Raw genomic sequence first — 22,630 nt, forward strand, 5'->3', positions numbered from 1 at the left:
CGTTTCGGTAGTGACACGATGGTGTCACTACCGAAACAAAAAAAAAAATGTTCCCCCAAAAACCTGTTAGGAGTACGTTTCAGGCAATTTAAAGTTGATTGGTAGTGACTTTTTTTTTGGTCCCTAACATTCATCGAGCTCTGGACTTTTCCCGTTTCGGTAGTGACACAATGGTGTCTGATCATGATACTGATCATGATACTGACAATGATACTGACATGATACTGACATGATACTGACATGATACTGCCCATAATACTGACCATGATAATGACACGATACTGACATGACACTGAAATGATACTGACCATGATACTGACATACAGTATACTGGCCTTTCGTGCTCTATACTCAGTTTTTGTTTTTCACTTGCGCCTTTAGGTTTTCAGCCTTTAATTTAATTAAAACATGTCATTCCTTTACCATCTGATAGAGCTCTATAGAGCGTGCCAAAAATCCTGAAGGGGCGTCAACAAATGTATTTTGGTAGCAGCGGACATCTTTGAGGGGTATAACCCAGGTTGACTTAACATTGCCCTAAACAAACATGTCTGCGCTACTATGCCACGCCCCCCCCCCCCCCCCCGTGGTGACGACGCGTTGGCACCACGTAGACCTTTAAGATGATATATAAAAGTCATGTTCGCCAAAAATGTCACATAAGCCCTTTGCGCTCCAAGCCCTCGATGTACTGTATAATCACCATGAGGTCTAAATCAGTAAGTCTGCTAAGGCTGAAACATGACAGCCAAAGTATTTCTTTCTTTGAAATGGTTTTTATTCATTTCATATAATACTGACACATGTACTCAATAGCAGTTAACAGGCGTTTTTAAAAACACAGATATTAAAACCATTTGAGCATCAATGTATTTTTTTAGCCCAATTGGTTCCATGGACCTTTTTTTGTTCTTTTTTTTTTATTTATTTTTTACACATTTACATGTTTCAATATACCATAACATCTACTTGGTATTAGTCTAACCTCAACCCTGAAAAGGTGTCATCCTTTCTCCAAGAAAAGAAAGACAAATTAAAACTACAGTAAACTGACAAACTTGGTTTCCCTAAAATGACAGAGAAAAGGCTTCCCAATATAAAAAAAAAAAGTTTTGTTGTAAGCAGTAAACAATGCAGGGTAACCCCTGATTTATACTTGTTTGCGTGCAGGGTTGCTCACTAAAAATAGCCGAACTACAAGCTCACAAGAGTTGTGAGCTCGTAGACCGGCTACTTTCGGTGCGCGACACTGGCTCACACAACAAAGTATAAATCAGGCTTAGAATGTTCTCATTTGGAGTTGAACGCCAACAGAAAGAGTATCTCAGAACAACGTCCGATTTTCAAATCTGAGAGCCATGTGGACCAAAGTCACGTGAGTCACAGGCGGGCTGAGTCAGATGTGGCATTTAGGCCGCGTGCGGCAGCCATGTTTACATCCCTCGTTCTGTCATCGGGTTCGTAACGAAGGTTAAATCACAAAAAAAATCCAGGTCTGCTACATTCCCAGTATGCATAAAGGGACACAACTAAGCTGTGAAAGATAGACAACGGGCACAGATCGTTCCGGAGACGGTCGGCGGTACAGTTTATGTGTCGTGGACATAATCCCACGTTCGGTTCAAAATGGTAGTTCTCTGCGGTAAAGGAAGGTGGGGTCACGGAGTAGTCCTGCTGTAAAGGACCAAGACCCTCGGTTGTGTTTAATGTGGTGGCAGGACGGTGTCATAGAGTCCTCTCTCGCTCCTGCCGCCGTTAATTGATTACTCCATGGGAAAAAAAGAAAATATTGATGGGATGCCTCGTCGAGGCATGAGAACATATCCTCACTATTGGTCCATTGTGCTGCATAAGTCCCGCCTCCATTCCTGTTGAACCGCCTCCTCCTTGTTTACCCTCCAATGGGCGAGACTATCGGGTCACCTGAAACAGGAGGGGGAAAAGAGAGGGGTCAAAACTTCCCAATAACAATATAAAAGCCAAACTCAGAACCATTATAATCAATCAGTCAGTCAGAGGGTATGCGGTTACCCTGACTCAGAGATTAGACGCCTCTGCCCTGCACAGTCTGATAGAAAGCACAAAGCTTTAAAAAATAAGTCTGCCTCATCCAGGCAGTTGGCCAGTAGCCACTTTGAGTGGCAGTTGGGACAAACACAGTCAGTGGAGCAAACGCAGTCCGCACCAAAAATATTTACGATTCTGTCCCTATCGGTACATAACTCGGACGGCGCTGATTCGACTAGCAGACCATCGGCTGGTCGTCGCGGGCACTCGCGCCTGGAGGCGCTCGGGCGCGTCTCCTCAGCCTCAAGGTCTGCTGAGTCGGCGCGCCTCCGTCATGGCCCAAAACTTATAATTATAAATTATAGTGAAAACACATCCTTAAATGGAATTAAGAAATGGTTTTACCTTTAGTCTAGGTAAACTTAATTAATTGCAAAACATGACACCCCTTATTCAAAACAGATGGCGAATGCATTCTTCTCTTCATAGGGCCTACACAGGTAATAAAATTGCCTGTGAGACCTTTATGAATTCAACCTCACAGTCAGCAGTCAGTCAGTCAGTCAGTCAGTCCGTTCGGTCAGTGTCATAATAGAATAATAAGTTAGTTTATCGATGAAGCTTGTGTAGTATAATGCTAGGAATGTTCTGGACCTGCGCAGCATGGCACAGCACAGTAGGGGTATCTGACAAACAATGGGTGGCGGTCCACGTCAGAGCAGCATTCGCGGCATGCTTAACACGGTTCTCCTCTCGTCTGGCAAGAGACTAAACAAGACGCAGCTTGGTTCGTGGCAGCCTGCCCACCGACGCCTCAGTCTCACTGACTGGCCCCATGCCACGTCATTTAGTTTCTTTGTCCAGAAGAGTGTTCTAATCAAACACACAGCCAGTCTCTCTCTAGCTCTACCTCGTCCCATTTTCCTCCTTCACACACTCACACTCACATTTCCTTGATTTTGGGTTATTAGAAGACATTTTCTCTCTCTGCTGAAATACCAAACTCGCACAGAAATGGCCCCCGTAATTACCACTGCACGGTTAAAAGACCTCGCTCTGCATGGCTCTTCTGTTTCCTTTCCCGTTCCCCTTGTTTCCCCTCCATTCATCTATTCCTCTGGTTCTCTGCGTCCCTGTGGCTGCGGATGTCTTTATCCCACCCATGCCATTCCTCCTGTGTCTCAGAAAGCCTCCGTTCACCCCTGTCCATTTGGCTGTTTAAAATGCCACGGTGTGAGCCAGTCTTTTTTTGGTCAGACCTCGGGTGCCAAGCTAGCATGGTGTGAGGGCCAAAAATATCACCTAAGGGAGCTCCACGGCAGCCTTTGCCACCCACTAGGAAGCCCCCGCTGAGGCCTAGCTCTTCTGTATCTGCTCTCGGTGGCTTCAGGCCTAGTTTCCTGGGACTGTTCCCCATCATCGCCCCTTCAGGCGTCTACCCCTGTTGCCTGATCAAAGAGTCTGCAGGCGACTGTTGTGCAGCCAGTTCACCGTGCGCGCACACAACAGCTGCCGCTCTGCTTTTTAGGCACAGACACACAAAGCCCCCTTTAGGTGTTCATCCACTTTGCCTGTTTAAATATGCCCGTAGGTGGCTGTTATCTGTGCCTGTTTGGAAGAGAGGCTTTAGGCGGTGTTGGATCTCAATTCACAAAAGCTCACATGTTGTGCTAAAGTGCCGATCTCTGCGGGACTTTTTTAGACGATTGATCTCGTTGCCACGAGCGCCACTTCCCACTGCTGTCTTAACCCGTTAAGACCGGGAACGCATCTGAGTGTCATTTTTTAGATTTCTTTTGGCTATTCAAAAATAGTAGATCTACAAGCTCATAGCGCAGCATTTTTGAAAAATCGTGAACACTTGTGCAAATCTTTGAATATATATATATTTTTAAAGCGAACATTTTTAACTCTCGTATTTGCTTCTGGGGGGTCCCTGGAACAAAATATTTTGGCTGTCAAACACATATAATGTTGGGGGTCCTTGACAAAGTTTGAGAACCACTGATTATAGCAACATACGTTTTTTTTTTTGTTTTTTTTTAATTAGGATTTAGAAGACATTTGTAGAATCCCCAGAAGCAAAGATTTGAGTTAAAGATGTTCGCTTTAAAAAACATATATGCAAATATTTGCACAAATTTCATCAAAAACAAACAAACAAACAAATAAATAGCAGATCTACAAGCTCATAGCGCGGCACTCGGTGCCGCGCTATGAGCTTGTATATCTGCTATTTTTGAATAGCCAAAGAAATCTAAAAATGACACAGATTCTTTCCCGGTCTAAATGGGTTAAATGGCCATTAGGCGTCCATCCCAGTGTCCACTCACATGGCCATAAGGCAGATGTTCCCTTCGCTCATCCAAAGCGCACACACACACACACACACACACACACACACACACACACACACACACACACACACACACACACACACACACACACACACACACACACACACACACACACACACACACACACACACACAGTCACTTTGACTCACTTGCACTCAGCAGCTTTCAGACACAAAATGATACAATCAAAAGCCGCCCCCGCTAGCGATTCAATTGTTTATTCTCTCTCTGATACACTCGCCTTGAACTGAAAAAGATTTAATACAAAAAGTTGCCTCAAAATCATGTATAGACAAAATGTCTAGTAAACACATTGATTCAGTGGTAGCGCTGTTGTTATTGTTATTGTTGCCGCGGCACAGGTTGTCCTCTCTCGATCTACCCAGGGGAAAACAACACTTGCATAATACCATATCTCAAGCACTTTAGAGTGCTCGCAGTGTGTCACATCTAATGACTGTTGATGCAAGGCTAGACACAGGCACTGTCACCTTACAAGGACTATTTGTCTGAATGTGTGGATATGCCTTTGCGTGTGTGTGTGTGTGTGCGTGCGTGCGTGCGTGCGTGCGTGCGTGCGTGCGTGCGTGCGTGCGTGCGTGCGTGCGTGCGTGCGTGCGTGCGTGCGTGCGTGCTGCACTGCACTGTACAGTATGTGCAGTGGTGTAAAGTAACTAAGTACATTTACTCAAGTAATTTGAAGTATTTTTTTTACTTTACTGGCGTATTTCCAATTTTCAGAACTTTTACTTCTACTCCACTACATCTCAGAGGCAAATATCATACTTTCACTCCACTACAATTATTTGAAATCTTTAGTTACTAGTTACTTTGTAGATTTTTCTTATTATTAGAAAACATGCACTAACCACTTCATCCCTACTGTATTTACTTTGGCTATTTGAAAATAGACAATCTAAATTCAGCTTCAGCTTCAAGTACATTTTTAATTCCGGACTTTTACTTGTAACAGAGTATTTCTACATTGCAATATTGATGCTTTCACTTAAGTAAAGTACTTGTTCCACCGCTGAATATGTGTTTGTGAATGTGCCATTTTGTGACAGCGCTTCTGTGTCTTGGCAACACATGGCCCTCAGCCTGCTCATCCATATGATGTTATTTGGCATTGATGGAGCCGTCCTCCACTGTCTCTCCCCTCCTCCTCCTCCTCCTCCTCTCCTCCCCTGGTCCTCCTCCCTTGCTTCTGGCCAAGTATGGAGGGAGAGAGAGAGAGAGAGAGAGAGAGCGCGCAAGCCTCTCTTTTGTTCTTCTATTTTCCTTCCTTTTTTCCCCTCTTTCCTTAAGCATAACCACACATTTAAGATCTCTGCAAGCTTACCAGGTCTAAACCAATCCTGTTTTCATTTCTTTTCATTACTCTTTATCTCTCTCTTACCTTGAACCTTGTTTTTCCTGTTTCCCCTTTCTTACAAATTGTCTCGTTTTTCCTTCTTTTTTTTTTTTTAATCTTGCTCTGCCTAATCCATCTCTCCTTCCCCTCTCTTCCTTTAACCAGCTCTACATCTCTCTCGCTCTCTCTCTCTCTATTTCTCTCTCACTTTATCGTCAATTTCAATTTACGGGCGGGCCTTAATGGGACTATAAGAGATCGCTCGATGCTATTGATCTAAACGCCTTCGCATCTTGACCTCGGCATGCGACACCAGAGGAAAAAACAAAACAAACAAACACACTTTTCATTATCAGGCATGAGGCACACACGCCATCAGGCAACTCTTGTACAGTGTGTGCGCGCGCGCACACACACACACACACACACACACACACACACACACACACACACACACACACACACACACACACACACACACACACACACACACACACACACACACACACACACACACACACAAGCAGACATCATCGCTCAAAGACGTATAGATGCGCGAGACAGCAAATATTTGTGCTCTCTCAAAGCACGACAGAATCAATGTTAAAATGATGTCTGGCTGAAGCCGGTTTCCTCTGATGTTGTATAGACTCTACAATGTTGAGGGAATTATAAATGAGAAAAAGAAAAAAACAACAATTTATGAGGCCAGGATTTATAAAGCAACATCCAAACACTGCATGCTCCGAAGTTGCAAAATTACATCATCTTTATATCTGATTACTCATGATCTGCCAGACTCTTCAATCTTGCCTCTCTCTCTCTCTCTCTCTCTCTCTCTCTCTCTCTCTCTCTCTCTCTCTCTCTCTCTCTCTCTCTCTCTCTCTCTCTCTCTCTCTCTCTCTCTCTCTCTCTCTCTCTCTCTCTCTCTCTCTCTCTCTCTCTCTCTCTCTCGTGATGAGTTCAGGAGAGTTCCTTTACATTCTCCAGCAGTTTGATCCAACTTTAATTGGGTTTGGGCCAGCGTCCATGACGGGGATGCTAAAGGGGTGGTGCAGAATGTGGAGGGGAGGGAGGGAGGGAGGGCCTATAGGGGGGGTGGGGGGTGGATGGAGGTAAGGGGTGGATGACTGTGTATTCCAAAGAGCAAAAGAAGAGAAGAGGACGTGACGTGAGAGGGCGAGTTGCACCGCCGCCAGGTGAGAGGTGATCGTTGGAAAGGAGTAGGAAGAGAATTCCTAATCAGCTCGCCGTACGTGAGAGAAAGATCTTCTCCAGAGAAAGAGAAAGACAAAACAGGACAAAGAGAGATGGGAGAGAGACGGGGGGGGGGGTGGAGTCTGTGTGTAAAGCTACAGCCACACATTTGCGTCAGAGAAGCGCATCTATTCGTCCATTTCCGACCATTTTCCATTATCTTCTGGTGGACACCGTTTTTTCGGACGAGTAGTTCATTGACTAGCACCATTGTTTTTTTATTGAGGAATGTACGCAGTTCACCCAACATAAAAACATGCCAAAATTGTGAGAGCGCACATTTGTACATCAATATGATTAGAATTAAGATATGAATTACATCAATAAATATGAATGACAATAATTAATATGGTAGAGGGGTGCAATTTGTGACAAAGCACAGAATGGTTTTTGTTTTTTTGGAGCCTACATTTGTGAAACTATAGGACCATTAAACCTGCTTCTAATTTATTTGGGATACTTTATTTAATAGACTGCTTTTCTTTATTAGACTGCTCAAGCTCCTCAGTTGGGGATGGGGGTATTCTATCTATAAAATGTGTAAGTAATTCAGGCCATTCATCAATCGACTTTTAAAATAAAATATGTTTACATTTATTGACAATGAAATAGAAGCGCATGTGCCTGTTTCCTGTTTGTTAGTTTGTGGTATTTTTAGCCTACGTGGCCCTCACACCTACGTCGCACCGCCGATCCGACCCATATGTCTGAGTCATAGTGCCTTGTGTTTCCCCTGCTTTTTGGGCCATTGGCTGACTGAAAAAAAAAAAAAAAAAACACAAGCAAATGGCTGCCAACTAAGATGGGTCAATGCATGACGCATCTGTCCCATTGGTTGGTGCCAGTCACTGCCGGATCACGCTACACCAAAGTTGAACCCGGGGTGTCGGACTTCACGCTATAGCGGTGTTGATTTCGTCGAATAAAACTATGACGAAAAATGCTCTTTTTTCACTGACGAAAACTAAATAAAAACTAAATAAAACCTAAGCTATGATGACTAAAAATAAGACTAAATATATTGACAATTTTGTCAACAAATAAAAACTAGACTAAAATGTTAGTGAGGTACTATTGGAGAAGAGATCCAGTAGAAGTAAAAGACAAGTTATTTTATGTTTGGTTGCGCTCAGGTGTTGCGCTCTGAAAATAGCTACAAGCTCACAACGCGTCACGCTGCGACGCGTTGTGAGCTTGTTCACTTTCCAAAACTGTACGTTCACGCTATGGTTCATGCCCCCCATCCCCTCCCCCCGTACACAGGACGGGAGGGGGCGGGCTGTACACGCGATGGTGTTTTTCACTAGAAAATAGCGCCACTGAACGAGAACGTGAACGAATCATTGCCGTGAACATGAACAAACTCGTTCGTTCACTGAAATGCTTTTTTTCCCACCACTACTGTGTGACCGTGCCTTCAGTCTGTTTCCTCACTCCTCCATCCAAGGAGCTGCTTCAGCCACGCCTGCTATCAATTATTTAGGCACAAAAACAAAGGGTCCACACCCTGCCATGAATAATGGAGGGTAGGGGGGGGTGTGGGGGATGGGGGGTGTGGGTAGGGGTGGGGGTATAGAGACGAGAGGTCAGTCTGACTCTGACACACTGACAGACAGCTACGGTACGAGCCTTTAGGGGTCCAGTCTGTATTTAGACGGGCCAATGACTGCCAAGTAGAACTATACTGTTTGCATGCTGTACAAACACAACACACGCACGCACGCACACACTCACTCGCACACACTCGCACAAACACACACACACACACACGTTTATATTTCTATACTTGTGAGGACATCAAAATTTTAGGAAGCCGATTTTATGATTGATTTATGATTTCTTTGGGGCATTTTTAACGGCAAGTCTAAAGCCGAAAAATAGCAGATCTACAAGCTCATAACGTGAGCTTGTAGATCGGCTATTTTCCAGTGTTTGACATCGCCGCACAACTAAGTATAAAATAGGGGAAAATCAAACCCCAACCCCTCCTAAACCTAACCTATAAAAAGGTCTAATCCTGAACCTAACCCCAACCTGAATCTTTTTCTAATTGTAAACATCTTTTTCTAACCATGAAATAATGATTTATCTTGTGAGGACCAAGAAAAAGGTCCTCACAACATCTATTTCTCATATTCTACCATTCTTGTGGGGACGTTTGGTCCTCATAAGTACATTATAGTACCACACACACACACACACACACACACACACACACACACACACACACACACACACACACACACACACACACACACACACACACACACACACACACACACACACACACACACACACACACACACACACGCACACACAGAGGTTTCTCTCTGCTGACACAGTGAAGGACGTGGGGCATACAGTATCAAGTACACGGGGACAGTCAGGTCCAGTGAGTCCACAGTGGAGTGAATTGTTTTGGTTGTGGGTCAAACAGCGTGCCAGTCAACCACGCAGAGCAACACAACTAGCACGTTTTCTCTGTGTGTGTGTGTGTGTGTGTGTGTGTGTGTGTGTGTGTGTGTGTGTGTGTGTGTGTGTGTGTGTGTGTGTGTGTGTGTGTGTGTGTGTGTGTGTGTGTGTGTGTGCGTGCGTGCGTGCGTGCTTGTGTGTGTGCGTGCTTGTGTCTGCATGTTCTTTGCCTGGTTACTGCTGGTCTTGTTTCCCTCTGCTTCCACAGAAAATGTTTGATGTCAGATCCAAGAAGGGTGAGAGAGAGAGAGAGAGAGAGAGAGAGAGAGAGAGAGAGAGAGAGAGAGAGAGAGAGAGAGAGAGAGAGCACTGTGGGATGGAAGTGGGTCATGCAGAAGTCGTTCTGAGGATGTTTGTGTGCAGAAACAAGGCAAATAACATGTGTGTGTTAGTGAGTGTGTGTGCAATTGTGATGGGTGGATGAGCAGAGAGACAGGCAGGCAGGCAGACGGGCAGGCAGGCGGGAAGGCAGGCAGACAGACAGACACTGCACCAACCTTGGTGGTCTTCACTTTGTTGCCCGTGCTGCAGCTCCAGCCAGTGAGGTCTGGTAGAACCTTGCACTCCTCTCCATCCATACAGGGCTGCATTTGACACCACCACTTCTGGGCTACGATGGAGGCTGCATGGGGACACATGGACACATGGACACATCAGTGTTGATTTTGACAAAAAATTTTGATTTAGTTTTAGTCATAGTCTTTTGAATAACATTTCATTTAGTTTCAGTCATATTTCAGCCATCTGAAATGTTTTACTGTTAGTCTAGTTTTAGTCGACTAAATATCATAAGATTTTAGTCGACTAAAACTACAGTTGATTTAGTCAACTAAGATGTGTTTTGGCGGTGCCTTGATGGCGTCGTAATGGCTGATTTTACACTTGGTTGCATGCTGAAAATAGCCGATCTACAAGCTCACAACGCGTCGCAGTGCGACGCGTTGTGAGCTTGTAGATCTGCTATTTTCAGAGTGCAACACCCGAGCCAGCCAAACATAAAATGACTTATTTGTTGACAAAATTGTCGATATATTTAGTCTTAGTTTTAGTCATCGTAGCTTAGACAGACAGACAGACAGACAGACAGACAGACAGACAGACAGATGGGGGGAGGGCGAGAAAGAGAGATTGAGATAAATGTGTCTGTGTGTGCATGCATGGCTAATCTCACAAATGACTGGGCCAATCGACAAACGTTTTGTGCATCGTCGCTTATCTCCATATTTTTTTTTGTGTTTCTTCGTAAATGAACGCCTTACACTTGATCATACTACGTACATCCACAAGCTCTAAACGAAGCATTTTGAGATCGTCGATCTGCTACTTTTGATACTTTTGAATTTGAATCGTGAAACGTAACAGTTTTCATGTCAAGGGCCCCCAAATTGACACTTATTAGCCCGCGGACCCCCATTTGAAAAGATAAGCCCCCCATAAGAGAATATTTTTACGGCTCTAGCAGTGATTCTCAACCATTTTAGTTTCAAGGAGCCCCAGTTTGACATGCATTAGGGCTACGGACCCCCATTTAATGGCATCTCTATCTCTGAGACCCCAATTCATATTGTAAAATCAATGTTAATTTAACTCTGAGAGTGTACAAATGGAACCAAATGGACCCGTTAGGGTCCATTTGGTTCCATTTGTACACTCTCAGAGTTACAGACCCATAAGGGTCCATGTGGTTCCTAACTATCCATCATTTAGCTGGGGACCCCCTGGAACCCCCTCAAGTACCCCTGGGGGTCCCCGGACCCCACTTTGAGAACCATTGCTAAAGATGATATATGCAGCTGCCAGGGGGGCACCAGACTTGTGCCCATATAGTCATTTTCAGATATTCTGAGTAGTGACATTTCCGTGATCAGATTTTCTACTAGTGCTCACACGGTTCATTAAACCCCAAGGTCGACTGGGTTTGACCCAAGGTTAATTGGGTCAATTAACCTTGTTGTGCACCCTACAGTGGCTACAGGTGATGTCAATGATTACAACCCAACTAGCAACATTATTGATTTGGTTAACTAACTTTCATTGAGGTGAAGCCGTAAAAGGCTTTCTGTGATTGAATTGAGTCCTTAGCTCAGCCAGGGCACTTTCCAAAGCTGTAGGCTGAATTAACCCATTCAATCCGGGAACGCATCTGTGTCATTTTAAGATTTCTTTGACTATTCAAAAAAACGTGTTTTTAACTAAAATCTTTGCTTCATTAGGATTCTACAAATGTCTTCTAAATCCTGACAGTTTAAAAAAAAAAATGTTTCTATATCAGTGGTTCTAAAACTTTTTTCATGTCAAGGACCCCCAAAATGATATGTATTTGGCCACGGACCCCCATCTCAAAAATGTTGTTCCAGGGACCCCCAAAAGTGTAAAAATGATCATTTAAAAAAGAATATATATATATATATATATATATATATATATATATATATATATATATATATATATATATATATATATATACATTCAAACATATATTTGCACACATTTTCACGATTTTTCCAAAAATAGCAGATCTACAAGCTCATAGCGCGGCACTCGGTGCCGTGCTATGAGCTTGTAGATCTGCTATTTTTTTTAATAGCCAAAGAAATCTAAAATGACACTGATGCGTTCCCGGATTGAATGGGTTAAAAGACGCCAGTATTATGCTGTTATATTGAGTCTTACACACAATTTGTGTTGGTGGCTGAAGAGTGGGTTCGCCTAGGGAGCCATATGAACTATAGGAGAGGCCCTGCAATATGTGAATGACAGTTATGTTTAATAATTATTTGTGCTTGCATAACCCCTCACACGCACACGCAACAAACAAACAAGAAAGACTGCGGCACAGACACGCGCATGTGCGTGCACACGAGACAGCTCATAACACGTTGCGATTATAAATTCAGCATTTACCCTGCTGACTTTGTGGTTGTAAATAGAACGTTTGTCCCTAATTCCATTCCAGAGAGAGAGAGAGAGAGAGAGAGAGAGAGAGAGAGAGAGAGAGAGAGAGAGAGAGAGAGAGAGAGAGAGAGAGACACCCAGCTGTTTCCATAGTTTAGTCAGGACTGTGAAGTGGATTGTTAACAAGCATAACAAAGTCATTTATAGAAAAAACTAAACATGAGATCATAGAAATCAAAAAAACATTCATGACATCAAACGGTAAATATAAAAGTGCAGTAAACCATGGCAATATTAACACATTGGGTGCCAAAAACGTTTTTACCGTGTTTTCAAAGAGTAGCGCTTAGGTGCCAAAACCGGGATTTACCGTGTTATCAATCTTTTTGTTTTTTCGTTTTTTTCCACAAGGGGGGGGGGGGGGTTAGCGCAGCTTTGGAATCACCCACGGTGCCTCTGAAATGGAAGGGACAGATGGATCACTGTGCCAAAAAACCTGGCTCCCGTCCGCTCCCATTCTATCTCCTTGATAAAAACCTCTGCATCTCCTTAACTTTTTACAGTGGGGAAAACGAGTCATTTTCTGTGCGCGATCACTCCGCAATGGCGACTCGCGTGAGAGATGTTATTGTTCCAGGCGTTAGCCAGGACAATCCATCGTCGTACACGCATCCATTGTTTACATACGGGTGCTCGTTGTGGAGTCTACAGCTCTAAACAGCGCAGCGTTACAAACGATGAGTTCTCCGGCACTAAATGTACACTGTTTTTATAAAACTCTGGCACCAAATGTGTTTTTGTTTTGATATTTGTTTGGTATTCACAGTTAGTCAGTCTGGTCCCATCATAAGTAACACACATTGTAGACGATCAAAATGGAATAGATAATGAAAGACATTATTGAACACATGGAAATGTTGCATTTTGTCTTCACCGTGGCATATCCAAGAAAACAAACAACAGACCATAATGGCCACAAAAAAAACCCAGAGCAGACTGAATTTTTGGTAACAGTCCAGGGATGCGATGCGGGAGCATTCGTGGGTTTGGAATTGACAACGCCGCTGTAAAATGAAGCTCTTTTATATGCAAACGGCAAAATAAATAAAGAGTCTATAAACAACTCAGCCGGCAATTCATCATCAACAGTTCAGCTCCAAAGTAACTTGTCATCACACGTTGCTAAGTTTGTGTTGTCAATGTTCCTGTTTACCGTTTTTTAACACATTAAAACCGGGAAAGCATCTGTGTCATTTTAGATTTTAGCGTTGGCTATTCAAAAACAAATGCAGATATACAAGTTCACAGCGCGTCACTTCGTGCCTCGCTGCGAGCTTGTACATCTGCTATTTTTGAAAAATCTAGAAAATGTGTGCAAATTAATATATTTATATTCTTTTAAAGCAAACATTTTAACTCAAATCTTTGCTTCTGGGGGTCCCTGGAACAAAATATTTTGAGATGGGGGTCAGCGGCCAAATACATATCATTTTGGGGGTCCTTGACATGAAAAGGTTTGAGAACCACTGATATAGAAACGTTTTTCAGAAAACTGTTAGAAGACATTTATAGAATCGGAACCTCAGGTCTTAATGGGTTAAATGAACTAATCTAAATGCATTGGAGGAAAAAAAGTCTTGATCTAAATCGTGTTTGTAAACTTTTTGCCGTTTTATCCGACAGGCGGACAGATATCACTATAGACTTGGCAAACCAGGAGGTTCAGGTACAGTCAGGGTGGGAGAGTGAGCAGATTTCGATCGTCTCATTTCTGTTCCATCCATTTCTGTTCTGTGACTACTCTTTAGCTGTCAGTCTCTCTGAACATTCTGTTCAGTACTAGGGAAGGGAAACTTGGCATCTGTGTAACTTCACTGTCTCTACTCCGGCTGTACTGTTGTGAGGTTGTGCCATTTAGCGGCTGGAAATCAGTACAGAGCCAGGTACTAGGTTGCAACCAAAAGGTGTATTTATTCACCCAGAAAATACATATAGGAATAAGGACACCACAGTAGCTCTTCACTCTCAACAGACCTCTCTCAATAGACGGGTTTCCGAGCGACGTCATCACAGAGCAGAATGCGCAATCTGCGCATGCCTGGGGGTAAGGCGCGTTCGAAAATACAGCCCTGAGCGGCAGTGAGCGCACTGGCCAATACAAACTAATAGGCGAGTGTGCTCCGGTGCGTAATATCCAAACGCACCCATAGGCTTCCCCCCGCAGCTGCGCGGTCATATTCCTCTCATGTTTACTAACAGGAAACCCGTCTATAGTGGCAAATGACTGCCTTTAATGCTCAGCTGAGCTAATGAGCCAGCCTGGACTATACCATTATAAGGGGTGTTCTAACTCAGAGCATTACATAAATAAAGACACATAAACACTTAAATACCCTTCACCCCCACAAGTATATTAAAATGACTGAACTAGAAAATACTCTTTCCCCTCTACTACAACCATAAGCAACTCTCAAACACATCACAACCCCCCTCTGACATTCTGACTTGGTCCAGCCCAATTACACTGGACAGAACAGCTCCACTTGAACAGTAACTGTTAAGATTCCAATCATCACTCAACACTACCTATCTTACACCATACATATTGCACTCAAGTCTCTATTGCACTCATTCTATTCTACACATTGCATTGCCCCTCCTGATTACCACTAAACATTTGTCTCCAGGTGGAACTACATAGCTCAGTGGCCAGCTCAACAAACAGGAAACACAATTCAAATGTTCAGTTACAAATGTATTCAATCAACAATAAAATCAGGACTGTGCCAAATACAACTGTGCAAATAATTAAAGTGCCAATATCTAAAGTGCCCATATGCTGTGCAAATATTGTTCAATTAATAAGGGTTCAAGTACATGTTTAACATAACTTACGCACTTGTTTAGTCCAAGGGTTTCCAAAACCTTTGAGGCCGTGACCCCCCAAAAGAATCATATCCGAACAAGGGGAGGCGTCGCGAGCTTGTAGATCGGCTATTTTCACAATGTTTGTCTCTTTCTTACGTAATATTTGACAATTTGGCCAATTTGGTATTAAAAAAAAATGTTAAAAGTCATTAAATTGTAACTTTAGAAATGTGCAGATACCCTGTATACACTTATGCTGTATGTTGGTTTGTTTACTGTTGAGTGAGAAAACAATGTCGCACATTAACACATTGAGTGCCAGGTACTCCAAAATCCAAATCATCCTCAGAGTGCCAGCGCTTTTTACCGTGTTTTGATCTTTGGACAGCTGCAAAAAAGCCACAACGTATGGCGCTTCAATGCATGAGAGCCAACTGACCTTCTTGTCACCTGACAGGGGGGAGTTTCCCTGGTTGGACGTAGCGCATGGAAGGAACACGTTATTCCAACCAGTTTCCTTCCCCTCCATCAGGCATCCCGGCTGTCATGGGGGAGGCGGTATAGCTACCAAGATTACATGTTTTTGTGAGGGTATTAACTACCCTGAGAGACACGGGGAGAACATGCAAACTCCACACAGAGTAGGCCCTATTTATGCCATGCTTTTAAACCCCTGTAGCACTCTGAGATTCGCAAGAATGTAAAGGGCTTTATAAATAAAATGCATTATTATTATTATTCTACGTCCTCCCAGTGGGGGCTCAGTAGTGGGGTAGTCGGTAGGATTCAACAGCAGTGACATGACACAAATGTGTGCGTGAGGAAGAACTAATTGGGAAGAAAAAAAGACAGGAAGAATACAATCACACACAAACATATACGTATATTAGTGTGTGCTAAGGCAGGGTTTCTCGAAGTGGGTGCCATGACGACTTATACTTTGATATCATTTGGAATTTACTAATATCAATTATAAAATAATTCCATACAAGTAAAAAATGTGTTACAAATGCGCACATAAAATCTATGATGAAAGGTTCAATTTGTAAATGAATTTACATTCAATTTGAAGAGCCATATACTGTACGCCTACGTGATAGACCACTTCATCACCACGGGGATGAAGTGCCGACTAATATGAACAATGTAGGCTACTGCAGCCATTCTTTCAATTATCCATTTAACATACAGTTTAATTTCATTGCCATTTATTTTTAGGATGAGAGGATCACTTATTGACGTATAGGCCGCTACGTAGCTGTTAGATTCCATTATGGAGTAGCCTCACTGTCATCTAATGCAGTGGCTCTCAACCTGTGGGTCGGGATCCCCAGGGGGCTCCCCACATGATTTTTGGGGGGTTCCCAGATGGCATTTAAGTGACAATTTGTTTAATACCTAAAAAAAAAAAAGAAAGGCAAAAAAGGAAAAGACCATTGCAGCATCAAAAGTAACCAACAAACTACACTATAAAAACTGGTCAAACATTGGGCAAATTGTCAAATACTATAAGAAAGAGGCAAAGCACACAATGCCTCGCACACGGGGCAAACATCTACACTTATACTGTATGTTGACGAAGGAGGAGCCCGGCCAGGAGAAAACCCACACAACCCTAGTCCCTCCACGTGCCAGAGCCTCCCCGAGTCCCGGCAGAGTACTTCCGGAGAAGCGGACTGCCCTGTCTTGCCCTATAGGACTGACCGTGGGTGCTACTGGGACGTAAGTCGGGGCTTGATCAACCCTGGCTGGGTCACCTGGGCGAGGGTGTATGTTGTATGTTGCGAGACCCGAAACACCCTATGACCCCAGGCTACAACACTGATGATACGTCCCAGTTGCATCCATGTGATGTTTTTCTTTATTATATATATGTTAGTTTGTTTACTGTAGAGCAGTGGTTCTCAAACGTTTTTGTCTCAGGTCACCACACTGTAAATAACTTTTTCATCCAAGGCACCCCTGAATTACATTGTTACTTTATAAAACCTTACATTTGTCATTTATGGTACGTACTGTAAATATGTAAATCTTCCTCCCCTAAGATACAGTATGTGTCACGACTCGAGGAAAACGTGAGAGAATAGTAGTTTCCATTACGACAGATCGAAAAGAACTTCATTCTTGACATTTAACCACAGCATCCCTATTCTGGGGGGAACATTCACCAAAAATAGCAGATCTACAAGCTCACAACGCGCCACGTTGTGACGCGTTGTGAGCTTGTAGATCTGTTATTTTTTGCAAGGAGGCTTGGTGGTCCATCTTACCACAAAAAAATGTAAAATGTAATAATTAACCACTTAAACCCTCTATACTTATACTTAAGTATAACCACTTAAACCCTCTATACTTATACTTAAGTATAGAGGGTTTAAGTGGTTAAACTGAAATGAAATTCCAAATATTATCAAAGTATTCTGCGGCACCCCTGGACTTGCATCACGGTACCCTATGGTGCCACGGCACCACACTTTGAGAAACCCTGCTGTAGAGTGATAAAACAATGCCAATCATCAGGGGAGTGGGGGACCAACCCCCAAATAATTTGGGAACCACTGAATTAGGGGTTTGGGGTCCGTCATAAAAAAAGAAAAAGAAAAGTTGGACATAAAAAGAAAAAAACACACAGTGGAACATACCATCGACACAGGAGGGCATGGCTCTGGTGGTCCCGGCGACCTGTCCGGGGAAGCAGGAACATTTGACAGTCTGAGATCTCTCCTCGATCTTGTTCTTGTTGCAGCAGCGGTGGGCAGCGATCACCTCACACGTCCCGGCCTTCACATGCACTGCTCACCCACAGACACAGAGAGAGAGAGAGAGAGAGCAACGCAGACAGTTACTTTCTGTGTACAAGGCTCGTCTGAATGGTTCTTAAAGTAGCCTTGAGACACGATCAATGAAAAAAGTTGTTCCATTTATAATAAAGCCCCGAAAGCAAGTTATATTCAGAGTTATGTTCAAACTAACACACACACACACACACACACACACACACACACACACACACACGTGCGCGCGCACGGTCACACACACACACACACACACACACACACGGCGGTGAGTCAGCCTACATTGCTGAAACAAAAGAGCATTGACTCTAAGTGGGCGGCAGTGTCGAAGTGTCCTTGAGCAACACCCTTAACCCCTGATTGGTCCCAATGAGCAGGCTGCGTGGTGTCTTGCATGGGCGCACAGTAAAATCGGAGTGAGAACCAAATGGACCTCATTTGGTTGACTTTGTACACTCTCTGAGTTAAAGACATGTTAGGATCCCTTTGGTTTCCATTCCATATGAATGGACAAATCCATTCCATTTGCATATGCGTGTGCGTGTGTCCGTGTGTGTGTGTGTGTGTGTGTGCAGGGACGTCACGGGCTCTCAGAAGGTGGGGGGGTGGACTTTCGGTGGACTATACCCCTTATTTTACACTTTGGCTATTAAAAAAATAGCAGATATACAAGCTCATAGCGCGGCACCGAGTGCCGCGCTATGAGCTTGTAGATCTGCTATTTTTGAAAAAGCGTGAAAAACATTTGTAACTGTCAAATGTAAACAAATTCTGTATTTTCAAAATGTTGCGTTTTTTTGGCGGATCTTGTTAGTTTTTTTCGTGTTTTGGTTACTTTATTTCGGTTTTAAGGTTAGGGTTAGGTTATTTAATTCTTATTTTTGCCTGATTTTACCGATTTATTATTAAAAGAAATATATATATATATATATTTATTTATTTTTTCAAAAAGTGGGGGGTATGAAATCACGGATCTGTGAGAGTGAGGGTGTTGCGTCGTACGCACAGTGAATGGCCGTGACGCCCCTGTGTGTGTGCCTGTGTGAATCGGTGAATTTTAGCACACTTCGTAAAGTACTTTGGATGAAAGCGCTATAGCGACGCAGACCATTTACGTTTGAAAACATGTAACGTCGTCAACACATTTCTAACCAGCCTTTCATCAGACAGCAACATGGGAACGTCAAGGACAAACAACGACATTTTGTCGAGAGCACAGAGCCGTGCTTGCGTGCGTTCACCCGTAACAGCGGGCGAATGCACAGTGAAATGTGTCTACACTTCCTGTGTGTAGGTGTCCTTGTCATTGTGCAAGCGCAAGTATGTGTGCCTATCCCTCGACTCTGAAAGTCAAAGCTTACCAGTGTGTGCTTTGGACAGTTTTTGCACACAGTTGGTGGAAGCCAGACATTTCCATTACAAAAGAGTCCGACCACAATACAACAAAAGGTGCACACTGCATGCCAATGAAAGCTAAAACACCAAACAATGACTTGCTCTTGCGGCGCAACAGACTATTTAAAAAATGAAGCGAGCAGCGACCTGAAAGACCTTGCATGAATAATGTTTAACAGACTAACAGAGATTTGAAAAGTTCCTAATTTGCTCCTTTAATGACAACGAGACAATGCAACAAGCCGTGAAAGCCCAGTCCAATTAATATCTCAATGACAGGCACGTCGCTATCTGTCAGTCCCACGCACGCACGCACGCACGCACGCACGCACGCACGCACGCACGCACGCACGCACGCACGCACGCACACACACACACACACACACACACACACACACACACACACACACACACACACACACACACACACACACACACACACACACACCTTGCTGTTGCAGCGGGCATTTTGCGCTTATTAGCATCATACTCGAGTATGACATGGAGTACATGAGTATGACAGTATGACATAAGAGCAAAACGTCCACCGTACCAATAGGCGGGTTCCTTCCTCCGTGGCCCCATGATCTTCTTCCTCATCCTCCTCTTCCTCCTCTCACTCTTTTGCAGCCCTTCCCATTCTAACTGACTGCCTTTTTTATTTGTATTTTTTTATTTTTTAAGCTTGAGAGCCCTCCTGGCAGATATACAGCTCAGGAAAACCAACACAGAGAGTAAACACCTTAACCCATTAAGACCAGGGACGCATCTGTGTCATTTTAGATTGCTTTTGGGCTATTCAAAAATAGCAGATATACAAGCTCATAGCGCGGCACCCGGTGCCGCGCTATGAGCTTGTATATCTGCTATTTTTGAAAAAATCATGAAAATGTGTGCAAACAATAGATTATTTTCTTTTTTAAGCGGACATTTGTAACTCAAATCTTTGCTTCTGGAGGTCTCTGGAACTAAATGTTTTACAAATGTTCGCTTTAAAAAAATATATATATATATATTTTCAATATTTTTCAAAAATAGCCAAATAAATCTAAAATGACACAGATGCGTCCCCGGATTGAAAGGGTTAACCCAACCCTCCTCCATGGTCTCATGCACACATACTATACTGTACGCGCGCATGCACACACACACACACACATACACAGGCACGCACGCACACACGCTCGCCCTGGCTCAGCACCTGCAGTAGTAATTGACTCAGCATTAGTAAGATCAGCGGTGCGCTGAACTGAGCCTGGAGGATGGAAGCGGGGGTGGGGGGAGTGGGAGGGGGGTGCGGGGGGGGAGGGGATAATACATTTTACCGGAGGAATGTAAATGTTCAGGGAGGATTGATTACATATATTAATGTTAATAGATGACAGTAAGGGGGCTTTGGGTGAGAACACATTGAAAAATACGTGCTGTGATTGGAGCTCCTGCATCGTGTGCCAAGAGGACGGCTGAGTAATGGTTATTGCTGTTGTGTGCGTTTGACTGAGGTGTGTGTGTGTGTGTAGACGTGTTTAGCTGTGTACGTACAGACGCGTGTGTGTGTGTGTGTGTGTGTGTGTGCACCGATGTATGCCTGTGTGTATGTGTACTGTGTGTATGCGTGCATAAACACATGTGTGGGTGCGTGCGTGCGTGCACATGTCTGTGTGTATGTGCGAGCATGTGTTGTGCGTGTGCGTGTGCGTGTGCGTGTGCGTGTGCGTGTGCGTGTGCGTGTGTGTGCGTGTGGGCGTGCGGGCACCTGCACTTGTTTCCACTCAATTCCACATATATTCTTATAGTGGTTGTGAAAAAGTCACCAACTGTGTGTGTGTGTGTGTGTGTGTGTGTGTGTGTGTGTGTGTGTGTGTGTGTGTGTGTGTGTGTGTGTGTGTGTGTGTGTGTGTGTGTGTGTGTGTGTTCAGGGGTTGTACTGAACTCATGAGATCACCATGTCAATCGCCAATTGTTAAATCCAATTTTGGGGAGGGCTCTTCAAAAGCATTAGTTCTTGTTGCTACACAACAATGACGAACAACACACTACATTATGTCTGTTTGCAGCAGTGAACACTGTTTGAACCACCGTTCACCTTTCTACCACAAGCCTGCAGTATATACTCCAACCAAACACCAACTTTGTTCAGCTAGCTAAGGCAGTGGTTCTCAAACTTTTTCATGTCAAGGACCCCCAAAATGACATGTATTTGGCCGCGGACCCCATCTCAAAAATATTGTTCATAGCGCGGCACTCGGTGCCGCGCTATGAGCTTGTATATCTGCTATTTTTGCATAGCTAAAGTATCAAATAATAGTTAAAGTGGTTAAAAGGATTGTGACGCTATACAGTATTAACTACTTTTGCTTGGGACCCCCTGGGGGTCCCCGAACCAAAGAGCTAGGGCATGTATGTGTGCAAGTTCAAAAAGAACAAAATGATGTGATAAGACCTTCGGCACGAATCGGCAGTGCCTTTCCGACGTTCTGTTCGGCAGTTCTAGCCGCAAACCTCCCTATAGACGAACGTCGTCTGTGATTGGTCAGAAGTTCAATGCGCTCGTAATTTATCGTTGCTGTCGGGCAGAAACCTCTTATCTCCATATTAACGCCCTACTTGATCATATTACGACGGACGTCACACAAAAGCATCAAAAGTAGCAGATCCACAAGCTAGCGAAACACATGCGTTTTGAGCTTGTAGATCTGCTGTTTTTGAATTTGAATCCTGAAAGGTAACAGTTTTGGACCTATGAGGTTTCCACCCGACAGAGCCATTATATTCTGCGAGCAGCAACGTACCCATGGACAGTTTGGAAGAAAGGTTGGCTGAGGATAATCCCTCTCGGAACAACTACAAACACAAACAGATGTCAATTAATTAATGGAGTCCACTGTGTCTGTCGCCTGGAATTTGTCAAATCCCCGAGACAAATGATGTCAAAGCACGATGATGTAAACAAACAGCGAAGAGCCGTGGTAAAACCACCGCTACAATATGCTTCAATAGCTCACCTCGAGTTGTTACTAGGCAGATTAATGACCGAGTGGCAGGGTCTAGCATTCAGAACTATAATGCTGCGTTCACATGCATGGCAGATGCAAAGATACATTAATTTTCAATGGAAGCCAGCCGCATGAAGATACAAAGATACATCCGACGTTTGTAGCTGCTATAAAGGATACAAAGCTACAAAGCTACAATTTGAAATTGAGCTGGGTTCAACTTCCAGATACAAA

The 22,630-nt window shown here is 43.7% G+C and overlaps 1 protein-coding gene across 1 annotated transcript in view; it reads right to left on the minus strand.

Annotated features, from left to right (window-relative positions):
* Positions 1-1,798: 1,798 nt before the first annotated feature.
* LOC311052829 (chemokine-like protein TAFA-2) overlaps positions 1,799-22,630 on the minus strand; it is a 167,234-nt gene continuing 146,402 nt past the window's right edge. Inside the window, exons 3-5 of the mRNA XM_084068046.1 lie at positions 17,853-18,002; positions 9,945-10,069; positions 1,799-1,923 (exon numbers count right to left, since the gene is read on the minus strand). Of these exons, the coding sequence (XP_083924172.1) occupies positions 1,912-1,923; positions 9,945-10,069; positions 17,853-18,002 (287 nt within the window). The 3' untranslated portion in view covers positions 1,799-1,911. The remainder of the gene's footprint in view (positions 1,924-9,944; positions 10,070-17,852; positions 18,003-22,630) is intronic.

Source organism: Gymnoscopelus microlampas (assembly GCF_963454915.1).
Source record: "Gymnoscopelus microlampas genome assembly, chromosome: 10".
NCBI lineage: Eukaryota > Metazoa > Chordata > Actinopteri > Myctophiformes > Myctophidae > Gymnoscopelus > Gymnoscopelus microlampas.